At 38.2% G+C, this 22,457-nt stretch overlaps 2 protein-coding genes and 1 long non-coding RNA gene across 4 annotated transcripts in view; 1 reads left to right on the top strand and 2 right to left on the bottom strand.

The window, feature by feature from the left end:
• The window catches only part of wdr26a (WD repeat domain 26a), a 36,119-nt gene extending 23,320 nt beyond the window's left edge, over positions 1-12,799 (top strand). Inside the window, exons 7-14 of one of the 2 annotated variants that reach the window (XM_082150338.1) lie at positions 2,578-2,716; positions 2,800-2,940; positions 3,023-3,142; positions 3,960-4,105; positions 4,783-4,861; positions 8,315-8,444; positions 8,532-8,769; positions 10,388-12,799. In XM_082150338.1, the coding sequence (XP_082006464.1) occupies positions 2,578-2,716; positions 2,800-2,940; positions 3,023-3,142; positions 3,960-4,105; positions 4,783-4,861; positions 8,315-8,444; positions 8,532-8,746 (970 nt within the window). In that variant the 3' untranslated portion in view covers positions 8,747-8,769; positions 10,388-12,799. The remainder of the gene's footprint in view (positions 1-2,577; positions 2,717-2,799; positions 2,941-3,022; positions 3,143-3,959; positions 4,106-4,782; positions 4,862-8,314; positions 8,445-8,531; positions 8,770-10,387) is intronic. The other variant, XM_082150337.1, reaches the window with a different exon arrangement.
• LOC309484281 lies at positions 5,954-8,308 on the bottom strand. The gene is made up of 2 exons (XR_014200816.1): positions 8,055-8,308; positions 5,954-7,382 (listed from the first exon to the last, which is right to left on the bottom strand). It is a non-coding gene; the product is annotated as an uncharacterized lncRNA (long non-coding RNA).
• Positions 12,800-12,955: 156 nt separating the features above from the next.
• On the bottom strand, positions 12,956-22,395 carry cnih4 (cornichon family member 4). Its single transcript, XM_082150503.1, has 5 exons — positions 22,249-22,395; positions 21,819-21,887; positions 19,465-19,577; positions 19,238-19,378; positions 12,956-14,407 (listed from the first exon to the last, which is right to left on the bottom strand). The coding sequence occupies exons 1-5, from the start codon at positions 22,315-22,317 to the stop codon at positions 14,380-14,382; spliced, it is 420 nt and encodes a 139-aa protein (XP_082006629.1). The 5' UTR covers positions 22,318-22,395; the 3' UTR covers positions 12,956-14,379.
• Positions 22,396-22,457: the final 62 nt, after the last annotated feature.

A 22,457-nucleotide genomic window follows, 5' to 3' on the forward strand; every position in this document is an offset into this window, starting at 1 on the left:
GCAAATTACTTTACTGCTAAACTATAGACCTCATCTTGGAAACAACTGACCTAGCGCCACGGCAGGAATGTTAACTTGTGCTCGTGAGAAAGAGTCATTCTACACGGTGATTGGCCGAGAAGACGTAACGTGAGAGGAGATGGAAGACATGCGTAACAGCATGTTCACGTTCTCCTCACGATCATGACGGTAGAGTCCACAGCTAGATCAATGAGTACAGAAGCCCTATGATTACAACCACCATCATTTGAAGTGTCACACAATTCTGAAATTATCGTACATTATGGGATTTTTATCATAATTGATCGTACAGAGGTCAAAATGATCGCACAAATACGATAATTACCGTACGTCTGGCAACACTGATTCAGTATAAAGTAGGGGTGTAACGGTACACAGACGTCACAGTTTGGTACGTACCTCGGTTTTGGGGTCACGGTTCGATACAAGTTTGGTACAACAGGAATAAGGAACAAATCCCTGATGCTAGGTTTCTTTTCATTTATTTTGAACAGACAGTAGTGCAAATTAGTTTGTTCCAGCTTACGGCAGGTAATCCCCCTGAGGTAGCTGGTGCTGTACAGCCTCATTAAGAGGATTCAGTAAACAGAATGCACTCTTGCATAGGTCTTTTATTTTAAAAAAAATGTTTTGCAGGGCTGATAAAAACAAAAGGTATTTGGTCACTCGTGTCATAAAAGTACAAAATAAGTAGAATAATGAAGAATAAAACTTGAGAGTTGCGGCGATGCACAAAGTTCAATATTATGCTTTCTCAAAAAATCATGCAAGGATGAGCGAGAAGGAGAAAGAGAGACGTCTACATCTACATCAGACAGCGAGTGAAGCGGCACCTGAAGCTTCCCATTTATCACTGGACTGTAGTAGTGAGACTTCCACGAGTCACGACACAAAACGGCACAATGCCAAATGATTTAGTCTTTAAATACTCTGTCATTTATGGCATAAATTATGGTCATACAGATAAGAGTAAGACATCATTCGAAACTGTAAAGTAAAACAAATAATATTTGTGTACACTTGTAAAATAAAGAAAACAAACAGTATGCCACTTTCTCTGCCACAATCTCGGTTTCTTTTCCGTGAAGTTTGTGGAGCGTGTCACAAAAATGAATCGAAACTCAGCGTATAGGCTCTTGCATGCCATCTAAACTTTGGGTTGCATAGATCGTCTCTTCTTCTTCTGCTTGTTTTCCTGTTGTGGCGGTTAGCAAACAGCGTTGCATTGCTGCACACACTCCTTTCAGGATAGTGTGGTTCACCTGTGACTGACTGTATTCATTGTCTGACTGCATACACCGAACCGTGATGTTCGGGATGAATACATGTACCGTTACACCCCCAATATAAAGCATTTGGATTTATTTTGGTTTATTATGGGCTTGTTCTTGTTTGCTGTTTTTCTAGCAAGATCTGGCAACCTGAATGAGTCAAATCTCGTAGCTCTTCCCCTGTGGTTCTCTTGCACCGCGCACACACAGAAGAGAGACGCATCTCTGATGCACGTTTAAATGCATCATTAACAACTTGTTGTTTAGATTGGTTCTGTACACACTGCGTGAAATTTTTGTAAATGCGGTTGCCACTTTGTCAAGTTAATTTGGTTATAAAATGCAGCTGTCACTCTTGTAAATTGCTGAACTATGTGTACAGAACAGGATTAGGCACTAAAAAGTGAACTGACAACTGAATTTATCGGTAGTCTGCCATATTAAAGACAATATTTTAAGGGTGTGTTCACACTTCTCACAACTCGTGAAGAGCTTATAAAGTGTGTAAAGGAGCCAAAACAGCGTCAGGAAACCCAGATCTGCTGTGAGGAGACGCGGTTCTGACGCCTGTACTGAACTGTGATGGGCAACATCACGACTATGATGAGAAAAAACAGCTGAGCATTCTGTCCTTTTTAGGGTTGCGTTCATTTTTATTTTGAACCGCACCAGAGTTCATTTGGAAGTGGATTGAGACTCATCTTTTCAGCGTCTCAGTCCGCTTGTTTGATGCGCACCAGGGTTTAGATGGCAGCGTTCACACTTATTTAAATGAACCACATTAACAGAGCGATCGCACTAAACATGCCAACTGTGAACACACCCTAAAACTCATTAAACCTCAGATTAGGTAATCTCAATCCCCCAGAGGCTTGGGTCTCTGTAAATATACTTTACACTATATAGAAGTATATATAAATATACTTTATGCAACCTGGAGACCTTCTTATTCCAGATAAAATCCAGTATATCCAAAAATGGTGACGCTTTATTTTTATAGTCCACTTTAGACATTCGACTAACTATAAGTAACTTTGCAACTACATGTCAACTAACTCTCATTAGAGTATTAGTAGACTGTCTGCTTAAAATCTGCTGACATGTAGTTGCAAAGTTACTTATAGTTAGTAGATTGTCTGAAGTGGACTATCAAAATAAAGTGTAAGTGAAAAAAAATCTAGGGTTTGTCAGTATAGCCTAATGTAAGCTCTTTAATGTAAAAGTTAGACAGGCGTATCATCTCTCCAGAGAGCCATCTCTAAAACACATTGACTGTTATCTCCAGGAAACAGTTCCCCTGCTACACCCAGCAGATCTTGACCGAGCACTGCAATGAAGTCTGGTTCTGCAAGTTCTCCAACGACGGCACCAAACTGGCCTCGGGATCCAAAGACACAACAGTCATTATATGGCAGGTTGACCCAGTGAGTGACCTTCCCCCTCCCCTTCACCATTAAAATAACGCTCCTGATCCTGAAGAGTGTGATGGTTTGAGATGTTTTGACAGGACACACACCTGCTCAAGCAGCTGAAGACGCTGGAGGGTCATGCCTATGGGGTTTCCTATCTGGCCTGGAGCCCGGACGACACGTACCTGATAGCCTGCGGCCCGGACGACTGCTCTGAGCTCTGGCTCTGGAACGTACAGGTGAGGGTCTCGACCCACAGTCAGCTCTCAGATTCTCTCCAGCAGCTCGTCTCGCCTTTAAACCCTCACTGTGTTCACCCAGACAGGGGAACTGAGAACCAAAATGAGCCAGTCCCATGAGGACAGCCTGACCAGCGTGGCCTGGAATCCAGACGGCAAGCGTTTTGTTACCGGAGGTCAGAGAGGCCAGTTCTACCAGTGTGTAAGTGTTGCTGTACAGTTACTGTGCTCTCAGCTATAACTGTACTCAGTGAGTATTATAGGCGTGACAATAGGGTATTGATATATGGTAGTTACTATTTACTTTTATAATTCCAGTTCCAAGGGGGGAAAAAAGTCTTCTTAATATTTGACAAACAAATTCAGTGATTTTTCATATTAAAATCAGCTCACATTAAATTCAGTAAAACCAAAACATCCATGCATATTTGCCTTTTTTTTTTGAGCAATAAAGTAATGATATGTGTATGTATGTGCTTTATTGTCTTGAAAATATCAAAATGTATTTTATAAATAATAATTTAAAAAGTATATAAAATCTACACTACTGTTTAAAAGTTTGAGGTCGGTAAGATTTAAAAAAAATTATTTATCCTTATTTAATCGAAATTACAGTGTCACATAATTCTTCAGAAATCATTCTAATATGATGATTTCTAATTATTACCAATGTTGAAAACAGTCGTGCTGCTTCATGTTTTTGTGGAAACTGACTTTTTTGGAGGATCAGGATTTGTCTTTACGGTCACTTTTGATCAATATAATGTCTTCTTGCTGAATTAAAGTATTAATTTATTATTATTATTATTATCTTACTGACCCCAAACTTTTTAATGGTAAGTGTATATTTTGTTGTGATGCAATATGACCCAGACATGCTCTTGACATGTGGAGATTCACCCATTAAGAAACATTTTAAATAGTTGCTGTTGCCAGAAATCAGGATTATTGTTCCTAGTGACTATATCCCACACACGTTCATAAGTGATGTTGGTTAATGAGGAACATGTTCTTGACAGGATCTGGACGGGAACTTGCTGGACTCCTGGGAGGGTGTTCGTGTGCAGTGTCTGTGGTGTTTGAATGACGGGCGAACAGTGCTGGCCTCTGATACACACCAGCGCATCCGTGGATATAACTTTGAAGATCTGACTGACAGGAACATGTATGTTGACTGCACTTGTGACTAGGGCTGGGAACGAATTCAGATGCTCCAATTCGATTCGCAAGCTCTCGATTCCATTTTGCGATTTCGATTCTCGATTGGACTCAATAAATATAGATTTAATTTAAATCCTATATTTATAAAAAAGAACAGTGAACAGAAGTTTGCAAGTGGTTAATTAAAAATTAAGAACTCTTAAACTCCTTTTATTTTAGGTACACTTTGGTACATTAAAACTGACCCCAACTCTATATTTCAAATGCATACAATGAATAGACCGGATTTTGATGCAAGATGAAACATTTATGCTGAAAATTGGACAAGTCAGAACAGTCGCACGCCTTGATCAAACAGGATCAGGTTATTTTATGTTTTATGTTAAACAAACATAAAATCTCTCAGCATTAGCTGTAACATGGAGGCTGCAAGGCTATGAACAGTGGAGGAAAACTAATACTGGCTTTTGGGTGATAGATAAATAAATATGGAAAAAGTTGATTCGTGGCCTTTGAGAATCGATTTTGAATCGACCACATTTTAAAAAACGATTAATTGAAAAATCTCTTTTTTTTTGCCCAGCCCTACTTGTGACTTTAGATCCTGTTATGGTTTTTCTGACAGTGTTTGTATGAGTTATGTGGATGTGCTGGTGTGTGTTTGCTTGTCGTCTCTTATAGAGTTCAAGAAGACCACCCTGTAATGTCCTTCACCGTGTCAAAGAATGGAAGATTAGCTCTGTTAAATGTCGCGACTCAGGTGAGTAGCTTATATTTCATCTCAAGCTGTTTTTGTACTGATGCCAGACTTATTATTTTGCTATGAACAATCTGATCTGATCTTGGTGGGATTCCATAAAGTTCTAAAAAGGTTTAACAGTGCCCTCACGCCATGACGGAACTACCGAATTACCGATTTAGACTTCCGAAAAAGTGCCGACGTCCTTGTAGAGCTCGTAATTACGACTTGTAAACTCGCACTTGTACTCAGAAACACTCAGAATGACAGCATCTTCAGCGGCAAAATGTTATCTCGTGATATTTCTGTTTAATAACTCCTATAATTAACTGTTGTTCAAGTCTTAAGAATGCAAGATTAATCTGAAAATAAACTATAAATAGGGATGTGACTTTTTTTTTCCCCTGTATTTTCCGACCTAAAAATAATGACCTGTATGAATTGCATAATTCCAAGAAAAAAAATGTTGTGTGTTGGTAATAGAAAATGTTGAATTTGCTAATACATTTAATACGTGCACGGATTGCTTCTAACACTATTAGCATGTTAGCCAGGGTTCAAGTTACTCGCCTGTTACCTAGTAACTTTTTTATGTATTTTGACAATGCATGGTTGTGAGAATGTGAACTTATAGTTTAGTTGTGATGTAATTATATAAATATATAGTCTGACACGCTGCATGTTTCAGAGTAAAGCACAGCACTTTCAGTTTTAATTCACAGTAAATGCTACTCTGTGTGTTTGAGTCGCTTACAATTTGCATTTGGGAGCACAACATGCATCAACCATCTTTCCAAATTCATAATGAAAATCATTTATAAATCTATCAACAAAGATCAGGTCTCCCTGCAGTTTAATATCCCCCAAATAAAAGCTCAATGCTTTAATGTTTAAAAACAAAGAAATTAAGGCAACCATAAATGTTAGTATTGTAATTTTACTGTTTTTTTTTTTTTTTTTTTTACAGTCAAACTTTACTGTCAAAAAAAAAAAAAAAGATAATAATAAATACTATAATTGTTATTAATAATAATAAAAACAACAAATCTCATAACTTTTATTATAACATATATTGTATTATAACAATAAATTATTACTATGTTGATTATTAAATATTTTTTTTTGACTTTACAGTAGTTTTAACATATTAGTCACAAACTCATTAAGCACAGTCTGTAAAGGTCACACATTTGGTCATGTATGCAGATTTACAGTATACTAATTACACATTTTTACAAATCATATATTAATTATTTGTTCATGTTTTTGCAGTACTCAATCTAAAATTGAAATTATTTATTATTTGTAAATGTTTACTAATCATTTAGTACCTTTATGGGCATTGGACTTTTAGCTGTAACAACATTAGTGTTGGTAAAATTTAGCTTTCATACTTGCTTAAAGACATAACAACAACAACACATGATTGTAATTTGGGTGCAAAACTAGTTTTATTGCCTCAACACTTATAGGTCCTGGAATCATACATCAACAGGAGAAAACATATGGGTTTTTCAAGAAAATACTTTTTTACATTTATCTAAACAATGCAAAACAAACAGTATGAACCATGTTCCCTTATAGTAATCAATCTGACCCGTTAACAAACCCTTAAAGATACCCATACACCACACCTGTCCCGAACCACACCTCAACAGCAGGAACAGGGTTTCGGAATAGAGCCTGAACACAATTACATTAGTGCATTGTACCTAACAATCATTGTGATGTAATTACATAGTGAAAGACACCTAATATAAAGTGGGACCAGTCATAATTGTTAATTTTCTGTTGAACATCCAGTTCACTCACAGCTACCAAATGCCTTTTTGCATTTGTACATTTGTAAATGTCATTAAACTTTAGTTCATATATTACATAATGCACTTTTTTTTTTTACATTTATATATTTTCAAGAAGTGCATGATCAAATGAACTGACAGTTTTATAACATTTGTAAGCATTTTAATTTACATTAAATAATGATCTGTTAATCATTATATAACGTTTAGTAAGTTCATTAGTTAACATTAACAAGCACATTATCTCATATTTATAGTATATGTGAAGATATATGAACTTATGATCCGTTAATCATTATATAACGTTTGTTAATGATTTATGAATGAAAGTTATTATAAAGTGTTGCCTATATATGGTAATGAATTGAGCACAAACTTGTAATGTCCTACTAACTTATTAATAACTTGCATATCGGCTTTTGTTTATTAATTACTCAAACTGAATAATTTTGGTGTGATAGTGTTGCCATTTAAAATGCATAATTCTGAGTCTGAGAGTCTCAGAATGTCTCATATCTCAGAGTAGGATGTCTGGTTGTCATTTCATAATTATGGTAATTACGACACTGTGTAAACGCACCAAAAATAGAGAAGTCTAAGGAGGATTTAATTTACCAAATTATCTAAAAATAGCCTTCATAAACATGGTTATTTAGGAGATAAGTGAATAAAAGAATAGATGTCTGCACTTGAGTAGATGACTGAGCTTAAAGTCGGCATGAAGTGGAAGTTGCGATAGTCTTTTCATCACTATTATAGGTTACCTATAAAGTTCCGTATTAATTACAAGGTATTGCTACTGACTTATAAAGCCCTAAACGGCTTAGCTCCAGTCTATTTAACGGATCTTCTATCGCCCTATAATCCATCGCGCTCTTTAAGATCACTAAATTCAAGGCTTTTGGTCATACCTAGGATATCCAGAACCACCAAAGGAGGGAGAGCATTTTCACATTTGGCTCCAAAACTCTGGAATAGTCTTCCTGATACTGTTCGTTGCTCAGACTCGCTCTCCCAGTTTAAAACTAGATTAAAGTCGCATCTCTTCAGCCAGGCATTCATATAATCCTGCAGTTCGAACTACAATCCGGCCTCTAGCTCATAAATGCCAGAGGAGAACTGGCCCCCGACTGAGCCTGGGTTCTCCCAAGGTTTTTTTTCTCCATTAGGTCACCTGATGGAGTTTTAGGACACCATTAGGTCACTTGATGGAGTTTTTCGGTTCCTTGCCACTGTTGCCTTTGGCTTGCTCAGTTGGGGATATTTTGGGGATATTTAATCTAATTTTATCAATCAATAAATTCCTCTTGAAACAAACTTTGTTGTATTATTTTAATTTAATACTGTGAAGCTGCTTTGATACAATCTGTATTGTGAAAAGCGCTATACAAATAAACTTGACTTGACTTGACTATTGTGACGTATATCCGAGTGAAAAGGCTTCTGAAACTAGAGCAAATGTAGGGCGGGGCTTGATTTTGTCTGTGGGGAATTGACTGGATTGTAGGATGTTGGGTGTTGCTAACTAAATGGGACCTTATTGTAAATATTTACCTCATGTAGCACATACCTCATGTCTTGATGTGAGATTTTGACGGAGGAATCTTTGATTTATTACTCATGTAAATAAAAGTAATGTCTCACTCAGCAGTTCCTCTCTCGGCGTGTTTAGGGAGTTCATCTGTGGGACCTGCAGGACCGGGTATTAGTCAGGAAGTACCAAGGTGTGACTCAGGGCTTCTACACCATCCACTCCTGTTTTGGCGGCTACAACGAAGACTTTATTGCGAGTGGCAGTGAAGGTAAGAGTGCGCAGATCTCAGAATAACAGGCTGAATGAGTTCCCGCTGATGTCTGATGGGGTTTTGAGAACCGTCTGTTGTCTCTAGACCACAAAGTTTACATCTGGCACAAGCGCAGCGAGCTGCCCATCGCCGAGCTGACGGGTCACACGCGCACCGTGAACTGCGTGAGCTGGAACCCGGTTCTGCCGGGCCTGATGGCCAGCGCCTCGGACGACGGCACCATACGGGTCTGGGGTCCCGCCCCCTTTCTGGACTCCCAGGAGCCCGAGGGCCTAACTGGTATGAACCTCCTCGTCTGACTGGAATATGCTCCTAGTTTGATGTAAGTGGGTAGTTGACATAGAACAATGCAGAAATTTGACTTGCTAAACTAAATCTAAACATATTTAGCTATATATATATAAAAAAAAATGTATCGTATTGCATGCAGATTTTATGTGAAATGAGAGATTATATGGAATATTTGTACTACTTTAAACATTTAAGATAGGAAAGAAAAAAAAAAATCTGAAAAAAATTGTGATCAATTATATGATGTTAAATATGCATTTTCGCTTATACATTCAAATAAATGTTGCATGTTCATTCAGTGCTTTTAACATTTTAACATGTCAACTACCCAGTTGCTGTGTGACGCTTTAACAAAGACTTTTTTTTTAAATCCCTATGTGGAAAATGAATGGGAATTAGAGCTATTTTAAACAATCTGTTCAGACTTCCTGTTTCAGTGGGAAATGACTATATTTGTCAAGCCATTTCTTGAGATCTTTAAAAACTCATTTTATATATTTTCATAAATATTCAGAAACTAAAACCAGATGATTAAATCCAATGTGGAGTTTCTGTGCCAAAAAAACTGAGCTTGTTATGGCTGATACTGATATTTTGTTTTCTAACCCTCTTGAACTGGAGCAGCTACCTTAATAATTAAGATAATACAAATAGCTTTTAACACAATGTTGGCATCTAATCTGGACTTAAAATGCATATAAAGGATCAGAACAACTCTTAACTATTGCTTTTTTAATATGCTTTTGGAATTTAAATGTTTAGTTCAGGAATAAAGTGCTCCATTATGCTATTTTAAACGTTCCAAATGTGCAAAAATGCATCCAAAGTAAAAAAAAAATTATTTAAAAAACACTTTCATTTTCTTATTTTATACATTGCAGCATCACATCTTTTCTCATTGGTCAGATGATCCACTCTGTTTTGATTGGTCTACTCTGCTCTGATTCGTCAGATGGCCCAGTCTTTTGTGATTGGTCTACTCTGCTCTGATTGGTCAGATGGCCCAGTCTGTTGTGATTGGTCTACTCTGCTCTGATTGGTCAGATGGCCCAATCTGTTTTGATTGGTCGACTGCTTACAGCGCATGTGGGAAACGAAACGGCCATTAGCATATCTTAATTTCAGCTCGGGATCTGCGCTTGATACACATTGATACGAACAGTAAAGATGCCTTTGGTTTTTCCGTATTAATTCCAGCGCGAGTCCTCATCCTTTTGAAGTGCACGCAAAGTGGATTCACAGCGCTCCAAACTGTTCCAGTCTCCGCTACAACTACAGTGTTTGAGGGCAGGTCAAAGTAGACATTGTTCGTGAGCAGCCAATGAAGACCATAGGCTGGCATTATGCAAATTTGTTACATTGTTACGTAGGTTTGTAACCGGAAGTGAGACTGGAATCACTGACGACTCGTTTCCGCAGTTCAGAATCGATTCTTTCTTTTGGGAGACAATAACTCCATTTATATGCACTTTGATCTTTAAAACTTTGCAGATCTTTTACATTCACAAACAGCTATATTACACACTGCATGAAAGGTAATATCCAAAAAAAGCATAATGGGGCACTTTAAACTTAGCTGAATTGAATAGCACATGTTAGAAAGATGACTAGTTTGTCATTTTGGTCTCTCTGCTTCTCTTCTCCTGCAGAATGCTATAGCATGGACAGTTGATGTTGACTCTGGAGCAGATGTCCACTTTGGAAAACATACAGTGAGACACACTATAGACTTTGTGAATGAAGAATGAAAATATAAGTAAATCGTACGGCAGATGGATGTTTTTTCCTGGTGGTTTCACATCCCCACGCCGTTTCACTCGAACAACATGAAGCCGGCTGCTGCCCTTAAACATCTGACTTCAAATCCGAAACGGACACGCCGAGGACACGCCCCTCTTCGGCTTAAGCCCCTCCTCCTCCTTTCTACACTGCATCCTGAGTGGACGACTGCCTCCTGAACCCACATGCGCGCACACACACTCACACACACGGACAAACAACGTTATTTATTACGGCTTTAATTTATTATTGTGAATGAATCAAGGCCACAGGCTTGCTTTGTGTTCTGTACAATATTCACTCAGCCAGGGGACAAAAAAAAAGAAAAAAAAGAAAAGAAATGCTTTTCCGGCATGTGCGAACTTCTCCGTGGTCTCAAAGACGCACGTGTAAACGGAGAGCAAACAAATCATATCCTTACTTTTCAGCATGAACTTCTTTAAGCCAATTCGTATGCTTGAAAGTAAGTGTCTTCACCAGCAGAGATATAAGATATCGTTTTCCTTTCCCTCTGTGACCCACGACATTTTTAAATGACTGAATTTACTGGCATTTTTAACAGCTAGATATTCACTTCGATTAGAAAATTCCAACCATGACCCCGATCCGCAGTTATTTTTCATTGCTTATGGTACTTTCTTATGGTAATTATGAAAGGGGGAAGGTTTTCTAGAGGTCACGGATTATTAACCTTTATTCTTGAGACGAGCCGATGTAGATTTACAAAGATAGACGCATAACAGGACATGGTTATTTTTTGGTAACGGGGTTGAAAACGCACCTGCGACCCATATAGGCTTGCTATAGTCGTCCTGCTAACGACACACAAACGTGCTGACGTCACGTCCACATGTAAATATCAGCCTGCAGCGTGCAAACTTTTACTTTACGTAATATAAGTGGCTAGTAGGTGTCTGCAACACGGTCCAGGCTGTTAGTGTATGAGAAATGATTTTGTGACGGTAAGTACGACAGCATATTGAACGAATGAACAGACTCTCAAATATATTTCTTGAGTTTGTTTCCATCATGTTCGTTGCGTCATATTCTCCTCTTGGGTCCCGTTTCCTCTTTCTTATTATCACTTCTTGACTTTCTATGTTTTTTTAAATGCTTTTCTAGACATGTATAATATTGATTAATTATCATTCATCAGCTATGATTTTCTTAGTTTAATTGATTTTATTTTGGGTTGATTTATAATTTGTTTAGCTTTTTTTCCCCTTGTATTATCATATAAAGGATGTCTCGAATGCTTTTTTCTATTTGTGAATTTCTTATATACTTTCGTACCATATTATGCATTAGTACACGCAGGTGTACCCTGGAATAATTTAGGTATTAATCAGTCGAGCGAAAGAACTTTGCCCACTATGATTTATTCTGTTATTATGTGCTCTTCATATACATGTATATAAGGAAGGAATATATATATATATATATATATATATATATATATATATATATATATATATATATATATATATATATTTGTGATGTCAAAATGATTAATCGCATCTAACAAGTTTGTTTATATATGTGTGTGTATATTATATTTATATATACATTATTTGTGTGTGTATGTGTGCGTGTCTGTGTATACATATACACATGTATAAATGTGTGTATATAGAGTATACACACATATATATATATATATATAATACACATTATGTAAACAAACTTTTGTTAGATGTGATTAATCGACTTGACAGCACTAATATAAAAATAATATCTACAGATATCATAAACAAACTTTTATGTTAGATGCGACTAACTGCGATTAATCAATTTGACAGCACTTATTTATATATATATATAAAACACATGTGTACATTTCTTGCCATGTATCCTCCCGTACAAATGTTAAGCGTTTCTCACCTGCATCAGGTAAACTCCTTGTACAGGTTATTCGTACCCTGACCAGCCAGACCTGTTCCGCTAGCGAGGATTGAACAGGTGCATGCAGTAACACCCTCTCACAGTGGAGATATCACACAATCGTGGTGTTGTACGTTCTGGTTTATGCAACTGAACTTTCCTTTTCTTCTGGATATTTGTGTTTCTTTTTCAGTCTTAGTTTGACTTTATGTGCTTGAGCCGCGGGGCAACGGTAGCGCCCTGGGTGGAGTTCTGGTGGAGACTTATTGCAGTCAGGATCTGAGGATCTTATTTGCATTTCAGTGTGTTATTATTCTAAGTGATTGTACTATTATGTAATGTTCTGTAGGAGAGGTGTTATGTATACATACTTTAAATAAAGCATTCAGGGTTTTAAACTATCAAGTCGTCACTTCTATGCATTTAAACATTCAAAAAATTTGAAAATACCCAATATGATTGTGTTCTCCATTTTATAAAAAAAATAGTTTTAGAACAACTGGATCGCAATGTATAATGTGCATTTAATTGAATATGAATGCATTGTGAAAACTTGATATTCATAATCATCTTTTTATTTAAGAAACCCCACAACCGCAAATATGCATTAAAAACAAAACTGATGACACTGATTTCACATGATTACAAACCAAACCCTCATTAAATGATTGGCACATTGAACAGGACCATTCAACAACTGATTAAGTCGATTCCGATCATGTGATGCACTGTTTGGCTGGACACGTCACTAGACCTTCGAAGTGTAGTTCGACAGAGTCGAGGGAACTAAACACACGCTTACCCAGCGTTCACATTTCAAAATCAATCAAATAAAGATCTTGTCTAAAGAAAATGACATCCTTTTCAAGCACCATTAAGATGTTTTGTACCGAGACAATATTTCAATGACAATCCATGTTCATCTCCACCATTAAAAATGAATATGTCCAGAAATCAGCAGGCAGCATCAACACTACGATATGCATTACACGAGTTTTGAGAATTATTACTGTAATTAGAATCATTTAGAAAACAGCACTGCAATGATAATAATACTGGGGGAAATGTGCCTAATTTTCATTAAAATATCATTTAAAAATAAATCTTAATGGTTCTAAACATAGGCTTCAGTTTCAGCTCGACGGATCTGAAAAGCAGGAGGCACAAAAGCAGTGAAATCTACACAAACACAAGCCATTGAAATGTCAGAACGGGGAAGTTGATGTGAATCAGAGGCTTGTTCTGGTTATTAGTGTTCTGCTGAATCACTCTCTGTTAAACTCAAAACAATAAACAGACCCCTTTTCCAACAAAAGACATTTTAAAACCGCATGTGGAACAGAAGATCATATCCAGGTCAGAAATCACACAATAATCAAAAGACACAAAAAGAGATTATTTAGATGACAAGCACATTTTGTTCCCAGTCATTACCATATTGCAATTTCAACAATCCTAACTGTATTTGTGCATCACAGTAATATCTGTTGTACTGTTTTTAACATATTCTATTTTAAAACAACAGAACAAGCATGGAGTGTTGTAATAAGAAAATAAAAAAACCTCAACCGTAAACATTACAGTAATAATACTTGCCATTAATCGCCATGAAAATAATCCCAACGGTCCTAAAACAGGCTTAATCTTCACGTGAATATTTGTTCTTGGTTTGGATGTGACATGGGCATGTTTTGCTGATGTGTGTGTGTGTGTGTGTGTTCTGAATCTTACGCTTCAGTGAGTCAGTGCGATTGTCTGGATGCTTCAGCCCTGAGAAGCAGTCAGTGCAGGAAACACACACACACACACACGCACACACACACGACTGAAGGTCAGCTGACGTGCTGTTTCTGTGGGGAACGAGTGATGAGATCTCGGGGAGAGCTGGGCTTGATCTTCTGATTGGGATTCATGAAGTTCTTCGCAAAATGTAAAGGCCAGTTTATGATTTGGCAGTGTGTGTTCAGAAGACTGTTGCGGGTCAGTCGTTGATGAGCGCCAGGATCATGCTGAAAAACACACCAGAGATGATGAACCTCGTTCACACACACAAACTCGCGCTACAGCTCTTCTTAGCCGTTTGCTCGTTCACATTTAATCTGGCAACTAACACACTGCTAGATAGGTCATTTCTAGATTATATGTGACTTAATAGTATGTTTTGTTGAATTTAATATACAGGCATGTGATCAACTAAAGACAAAAAACTATTTCCAAATCAATAAATATTACAATATACACATATATACATACACACATGCATACACACCCTAACCCCTAAATTTCAACATGTGAAAATGATATTGAAATATTTCTTTCAATTTTTGCCATTGTTGTTTTTAAAAAGACCCTTTTGATTTATTTTAAAAAGTAAAAAAAAAAAAAAACATTTATTTTATTTCATTTTTAAATCATGAAACTTTATGTAAAAAAAAAAAAGTGTGTCCCGCATTTTCATGTCACTACCGAAACAGTGTGTGTTTTAGTCCATTGGCTGAGACTGATTTTAACCACACCCCTACATTTTTGATCAGGAAATATTCCTGTGTTCCTCTCTCGGCTCGTTTCCACTGAGCGGTACGCTACGGTACGCAATTATTTCCGATTCCACTGTCAAAAGTTGTGAATGGTACCAGAGCCCATCTACGGAGAGCCTGGCCACTCCCCATTAAGTCCTATTGTACCGAATTTTGGTTGTAGTTCCACCAGAGTTCCACTGGGGGCGATCGCCCATGAGTGCAAAATGAATGGGAGTCTATGGGGCTAGACGGCTAAATTTGTCTCTTTCACCCGATTGCCGTTGAGAAATCTCAGATTTGATTGTAGGTTTTGCAAGTTCAACATGGGTTTTAGGTCGAAAGTTGAATGAACGAGTACTTATGTCCTTTCGATTTCTTACAGGCTGAGTTGTTGTTGCCCATAACACGCTAGCATTCTGCTAATGAATGCTGATTGGTCAGTGAAGGACTGATTACGACCAGAGATACCGCTTGATGTGTGTGTGTGTGTCTTTTCAGCGTGGTCTTTTAAAACAACAAAACAAAAACTCTTCTAGCACGTGTAGTTACCTGTGTCAGCTGTGTTGTGTAGTTACCTGTGTCAGCTGTGTTGTGTAGTTACCTGTGTCAGCTGTGTTGTGTAGTTACCTGTGTCAGCTGTGTTGTGTAGTTACCTGTGTCAGCTGTGTTGTGTAGTTACCTGTGTTGTGTAGTTACCTGTGTTGTGTAGTTACCTGTGTTGTGTAGTTACCTGTGTTGTGTAGTTACCTGTGTTGTGTAGTTACCTGTGTTGTGTAGTTACCTGTGTTGTGTAGTTACCTGTGTTGTGTAGTTACCTGTGTTGTGTAGTTACCTGTGTTGTGTAGTTACCTGTGTTGTGTAGTTACCTGTGTTGTGTAGTTACCTGTGTTGTGTAGTTACCTGTGTTGTGTAGTTACCTGTGTTGTGTAGTTACCTGTGTCAGCTGTGTTGTGTAGTTACCTGTGTCAGCTGTGTTGTGTAGTTACCTGTGTCAGCTGTGTTGTGTAGTCAGCTGTGTTGTGTAGTCAGCTGTGTTGTGTAGTCAGCTGTGTTGTGTAGTCAGCTGTGTTGTGTAGTCAGCTGTGTTGTGTAGTCAGCTGTGTTGTGTAGTTACCTGTGTTGTGTAGTTACCTGTGTCAGCTGTGTTGTGTAGTTACCTGTGTCAGCTGTGTTGTGTGGTTACCTGTGTCAGCTGTGTTGTGTGGTTACCTGTGTCAGCTGTGTTGTGTAGTTACCTGTGTCAGCTGTGTTGTGTAGTTACCTGTGTCAGCTGTGTTGTGTAGTTACCTGTGTCAGCTGTGTTGTGTAGTTACCTGTGTTGTGTAGTTACCTGTGTCAGCTGTGTTGTGTAGTTACCTGTGTTGTGTAGTTACCTGTGTCAGCTGTGTTGTGTAGTTACCTGTGTCAGCTGTGTTGTCGATGCCTCGAGAGAAAAGAAAGTGCCGAGCGCGAAAGCACCAAAGTGACTGAAGGATTGCCGTAAAGCAGTATCTCTGGTCGTACGATGTGTATGACGTCATTGACATTTTAAAAGATTTTTTTAAGCAAATAAGTGACTCTAAAAAAATCTAACACCCAGCAATGTGTAATTTCTTTGCATCTCCTTTTGAATACAACATTCAAATTACTAGACAAAAATTATATCCTGAGAAAAGTGGATTTTGAGGGATATAGCTCCATAGACCTCCATTCATTCTGCACTCGTCCCGTGAGCGGAACCAGAGTGGAACCAGAGTGGAACTGCAACCAGTTCAGAAGCCGGAAGTGTACTGAGAGTGGAAGTTCTCCCCTTATTAGACATTCTCTGATGGTACCAAAATGCCGAACCATACCACTTTTTGGGTACCCTTCCGTTGGGGTACCAAGCACAATGGTGCGGTACTAAAGGGTGGAGCTAGACTCACTGCAGAATGTTGATTGGTTGACAAGAGTATCGTCACTTGCGCGTGCTACAAGGGGAATGACAACATAAGAAGCGCCATTTTTTAATATACAGTTGAAATAATACTACTGGTTATTGTGTCACGAAATGTAGTTTTTAGAGTTTTTCAGGCGAGAATGTAGTTGTTTAAAACTCAAATCTTTAAACTAGATTTATGAAAATTTGATCGAGGTTGTGAGATCAAGGCGATCACCGAGCACTCGGCGCTCATGTACCCTGCCTGGAACAGCCTTTCCTCGGCTGGTCCTTCTGACGTTTGCCGCTGACTCTGACGTCTCTGTAGTGGTTAAACATGAGATTTAATTTGTCTTGTGTATATCTAACGGGCGATCTTTGGGCTCGTGAATCTATAATTTGTTCCCTGGCCAATCATTTTGGCTGAGGGCTAAGTGAAATTTCATAACTTAATATTTAGGCTATTTAACTTTACCGTTGTAACGTTAGACTAGAGCGCTGACTTTGTATGTTTGACTGAATTGTTTGCTTTATTTCTTATTGTATAACTTCTTATACCTTTTACTTACACTTTTATAATGGCTATTATTGATAAAACTGAAATTTAACAAAAAGAGACAGGGTTGAGTTTTGTCATTTTTAATTTTATTACAGTGAAGATGATCAGAGTACAAATGCACATATTGCCTGGACCATATTAATATGTTTAATATTTTAAAAATTTAAAAGGCAGGCACTTAGAGGCTTTTGCATCTGAACTCTTCATACATATATATTAGGGCTGGGAATCGATTAAAAAAAATTAACTAATTAATTGCACAATTTCTGTAATTAATTGCAATTAATTGCGCTTCCCCCAAGCTTGTAATCATCAATATTTAAACTTAGAATCACCTAATTAAACAACACAGGAAAATAGCCCTATATTAAAATATTAAACATCAATATATCAATATATTATTCTTTTTCAATAATCAATCAACATAATCAATTTAACAGATTATTATTATTATTATTATTTTATTAATTATTAAAACAAAATATAGTCCTACAAAGCTATTATTACCAGAGCATGTGATCAGAGCAGGTCATTTTACCATTGTTGCCCAGCATGGCTATACCAGCTCAGCAAACAGAAGTCAACAGAGAAATTTCACGTTACTTGAGTGGACTTTACTTTTCCAGTGCTTAGTACATGATTGAAGCCTTTGGGCCGTTAACGACAGAGCCGCCGACACACACACACACACACACACACACACACACACACACATACACACGGAATGGAGAGCTCGCCGCTGCTGGGCCGTTAACGACAGAGCCGCCGACACACACACACACACACACACACACACACACACACACACACGGAACGGAGAGCTCGCCGCTGCTGGGCCATTAACGACAGAGCGAGCCGACACACACACACACACACATACACACGCACGCGCGCGCGCGGAGCACAGAGCGCGCCGACCGACCGACACACACACACACACGCGCGTGCGCGCGGAGCACAGAGCGCGACGCACATACCGAGCGGAAAAGACCCGCTCATGAAAGCTGCCCGAGAATGAAACCTGACCGCCGAACATGGAGGGGCGGGACGGCATATTTCGGCCTTTTTAATAGCAGACGCAACAGGAAATCATTAAAACGAGGCAAAAAAAAAAAAAAAGTGCTGCGTCAATTGCGTTATTTTTTTTTAACGCGTTAAACATTTCAAATTAATCGCGAAGATTAACGCGTTAATTCCCCCAGCCCTAATATATATATATATATATATACACACACACACCTACCCTTACCCACACAGTAGTGAACATTTGAAGTGGATCAAAAAAGTTAATGTAATATATGTAAGAATAATTGTTGTTAATGATAACTATACTATTAAACTTTTGTTTTATTTAAATTAAAAATTAAACAAATCAAAATAAATATATTCCTACTGCAGTAAAACTATTTTACTGTAAAATAAGAGTGTTTAATAATGATAGTAGCAATTATTAATAATTATTTTATAAAACAACAGTAAAGCGACAGTAAAGTTACTAATTTATGGTCATCTTAATTTCTTTGATTTCAAACATTAGACCATAGAGCAGGAAGCCCTTAAAGCTTCACTTTAGTTGAACAAATTTAAAAAACGATTCTCATTACACCTTTGGGAAGATGTTCGGCATGTTCAAGTGTTTTACACAGCATTTACTGTGACCCGAGGAAACACCGCATCATCAGCTGATTCTCGCCAACACCGATTTACACAATAAACTATAATGAATGAGGCATTTATATAATGCTTTTCATATGTACTACTGTATGCCCAAATCGCTTTACAATCATGTCACCTTTGATAGACACCGAGACAGACGCGACGCAGTAAGACTCCAGCAACATGAATGATAAGGTTGTTGTCTTACCTGTACAGGTAGATGAAGAAGCAGAGAAGGTGGAAGCCCAGTTTGATCATGGCTTCCTTCATATGGGACTTGAGCTGGCCTCTGTTGTGGATCTCTGTGGGATCATACACTCCCATGTTCCCCATGGGGACCTTCACGTATCTGTTCACAGGCATTAATGATGACATGGCTGGAGTGTTTCTCAGGTTTATATACTGTGTGTGTTCTGTGTGATTCAGATTAATCACCTGTAAACGTTCCATGATGCCACAGGTAAGTTGAGCAGGAACACGAACCAGTGCATGGACACCAGCATCAAGACTGTGGCCAGAGCCTGACCGATCATCTCCGGTATAACCCACTGAACACACACAGCACAGGCTTCAGATCGCTTCACTTACACACACACACCAGAAGATACACTGAACACACACATACACACACACAGCACAGGCTTCAGATCGCTTCACTTACACACACACACACACCAGAAGATACACTGAACAGACACACACACACACACACACACACACACACAGCACAGGCTTCAGATCGCATCACTTACACACACACACACAGCACAGGCTTCAGATCGCATCACTTACACACACACACACACAGCACAGGCTTCAGATCGCATCACTTACACACACACACCTGAAGACACACTGAACACACACACAGCACAGGCTTCAGAACGCATCACTTACACACACACACCAGAAGATACACTGAACACACACACAGCACAGGCTTCAGATCGCATCACTTACACACACACACCAGAAGATACACTGAACAGACACACACACACACACACACACACACACAGCACAGGCTTCAGATCGCATCACTTACACACACACACAGCACAGGCTTCAGATCGCATCACTTACACTCACACACCTGAAGACACACTGAACACACACACAGCACAGGCTTCAGATCGCATCACTTACACACACACACCAAAAGATCAGACATTTTCTACAAGCAGAGGCACTTTTGACTATTTGAAATGCGGAAAAAAGAAAACTTGAATCACATTTCTGTGCTTCATTTGTCCATTATAAACACAAAATGAACTCAAAATCTGATTTTTACATTGTAATGATAGTAATTCTCACCACTGTGTGAATTTATATCTCGCAATTCTGACTTAATATCTCGCAATTGTGAGAAAACAAGTCGCAATTAACTTTTTTTATTATTCTGTTGCAGAAAAAAGCCTCCATGAGAATCACATATATGAAAATAACATTAATTTTTATGTTTTCATTACCAGTATTTACAGAATACAAGTATACTAGTGTTACTAATGAAATGTAAAACCATGTGGTTTTTTGTGTGAAAGATTTTGCTGTTTGAGACATTCAGTGGGGGTTCAGAAGTCTGAGAGCACTAGTGAAACTTCCACAGCGCATTCATAACTTTAAAGCTGCAGTCCGTAGTTTTTCCTCTTTGTCGCCATCTCTGTTAGAAATCTGCAATTGCAGTTATTCGCGGAATTATCAACTTTACGTGGGTTGTGCCTCGGCACTGCACAGCGCGGATGAATCCAATGTTTTGAGGAGAATGTGCGGCTGTCAGTCACCGGTGTGGATCCTGGCAATCACAGATTCTACTTTTTGGAAGTATGACCAACATAAGAATTTTCACCGGAAAATTTCGTCTGAACAAGTAACATCCACTAGTTCTGACCAACTAAGGGAAAAAAAGCATTGCAGTAAATCGCGCTGATTAAATCTAACGATCGCTTATCATATCACGTCAAATCGTGCAAATAATATTTTGTTGTCAAATTGTTAATGTTAACAACATCAGCATTGCGTGACTACATTTAATGCCCTTCCAATATTTATCCTTGTTTTCGCTCTTTTTTTCTGTAGCCACTCCGAAGTCTTTTGCATTTTACAGCGGGTGAATCTCCAGTTGTCACTGGTGATTGTCGTTTGAACCTTTCTGGATCCGCCATCAAATTGATAAGTTTAATTATATCAAGTGCTGTGAGAAAAGGCTATAAATCTCCACCTCCAACATCCTCACACTCATAGCCTACGAGCCGAGACTCCTCCTTTATGTGGACAGATGTGACGTAATGACGCAAAGACATGCTCGAATTTCCCGCGGAAATCCACCAGTACCACTGGAGTTAAAAACATTATTACAAGCTTACCATTTTGAATCGAGCTTGAGGCAAGCAGAGAGTTTTGAACACTGACTGGTTATGTACTTGCTCAAACATTTATTTTGGATCATTTTTAACTCAAAAAAGTTACGGACTGCAGCTTTAATGTCAAACAGAAATTAATTAATTTAAACACAAACGATATAATCAGAAACTTGAGTGAAAAAAAAAAAAAAAATTCTATGAATTACACTATTTCCAGTCACCCGATACTATCCTTTCAAGGAAGAAAACACACACACACACACACACACACACACACACATTATATATAAATATACAGACAGACACACACACACGTAAATACACACGCATATATAGATAGACGGATAGATATCATTATTTGCCAATCATTACTAAATACAATCATGTTATTAATGAATTTTCACGTTTAAATTCAAAATCCAGACTTACTTTGTTTAACTTGGAGCAGCAAGATCGAGCATTGATGTAGTCACACTCTAGATCAGACAGAGTAATAATCTGAGCAGGGAGTCAGGGAAAGTACACAGGTCAGAAATAATGATTAATAACTAACTTATCTGTAATTAATTTCAAATAGATCTGCCACCCTGTTTATGAGCCATCCCTCCACTGACAGAAGGAGAAATCACTATAATCTCACATTATTGAGCTTCAACGAATCGTATTAAAACATAGTAATAGAGTGAAACACACATTATAAAGATAAATCATCATAAATGACAAACAAAAACTAAAGAATCCGCAATCACAGTGTGCAGCGAGCAGCTCCTGCTAACATGAAGCACAACACAACAAACCCCTGCTGAGACGCGGTCAATGAAAGACATCTTCATTCATGCAAAGCGTTAATAAAGGATACGAAATAAACCGAGAGGAATATTAAAGCACAGCAGTCGACGAGTGATAGAATGAACACGGCAGCCTCCATTTCTGCACTTCCGGTTTCCCTTCCGCTTCCGGTGTGATTCTTCTCTCGCGCTGAACCGACAGTGTTGAATCTCACGAGCGCCACCGTTCGGCGGAACCCAATCATTCAACAACAAAAGATTTTTGACGGCTTGAATGAAA

The sequence above is a fragment of the Leuciscus leuciscus genome (assembly GCF_965113295.1).
Source record: "Leuciscus leuciscus genome assembly, chromosome: 20".
Classification (NCBI taxonomy): Eukaryota; Metazoa; Chordata; class Actinopteri; order Cypriniformes; family Leuciscidae; genus Leuciscus; species Leuciscus leuciscus.

Bases quoted from the DNA above. Each gene is read 5' to 3' on its own strand.
- cnih4 (XM_082150503.1), bottom strand. From the start codon at position 22,317: ATGGAGGCTGCCGTGTTCATTCTATCACTCGTCGACTGCTGTGCTTTA. The intron at 19,578-21,818 runs GTAAGTCTGGAT...GTGTGTGTTCAG, and splicing joins GCTGCTCCAAGTTAAACAAA to TGGGTTATACCGGAGATGAT. The intron at 19,379-19,464 runs GTGATTAATCTG...GCCTGTGAACAG, and splicing joins GCATCATGGAACGTTTACAG to ATACGTGAAGGTCCCCATGG.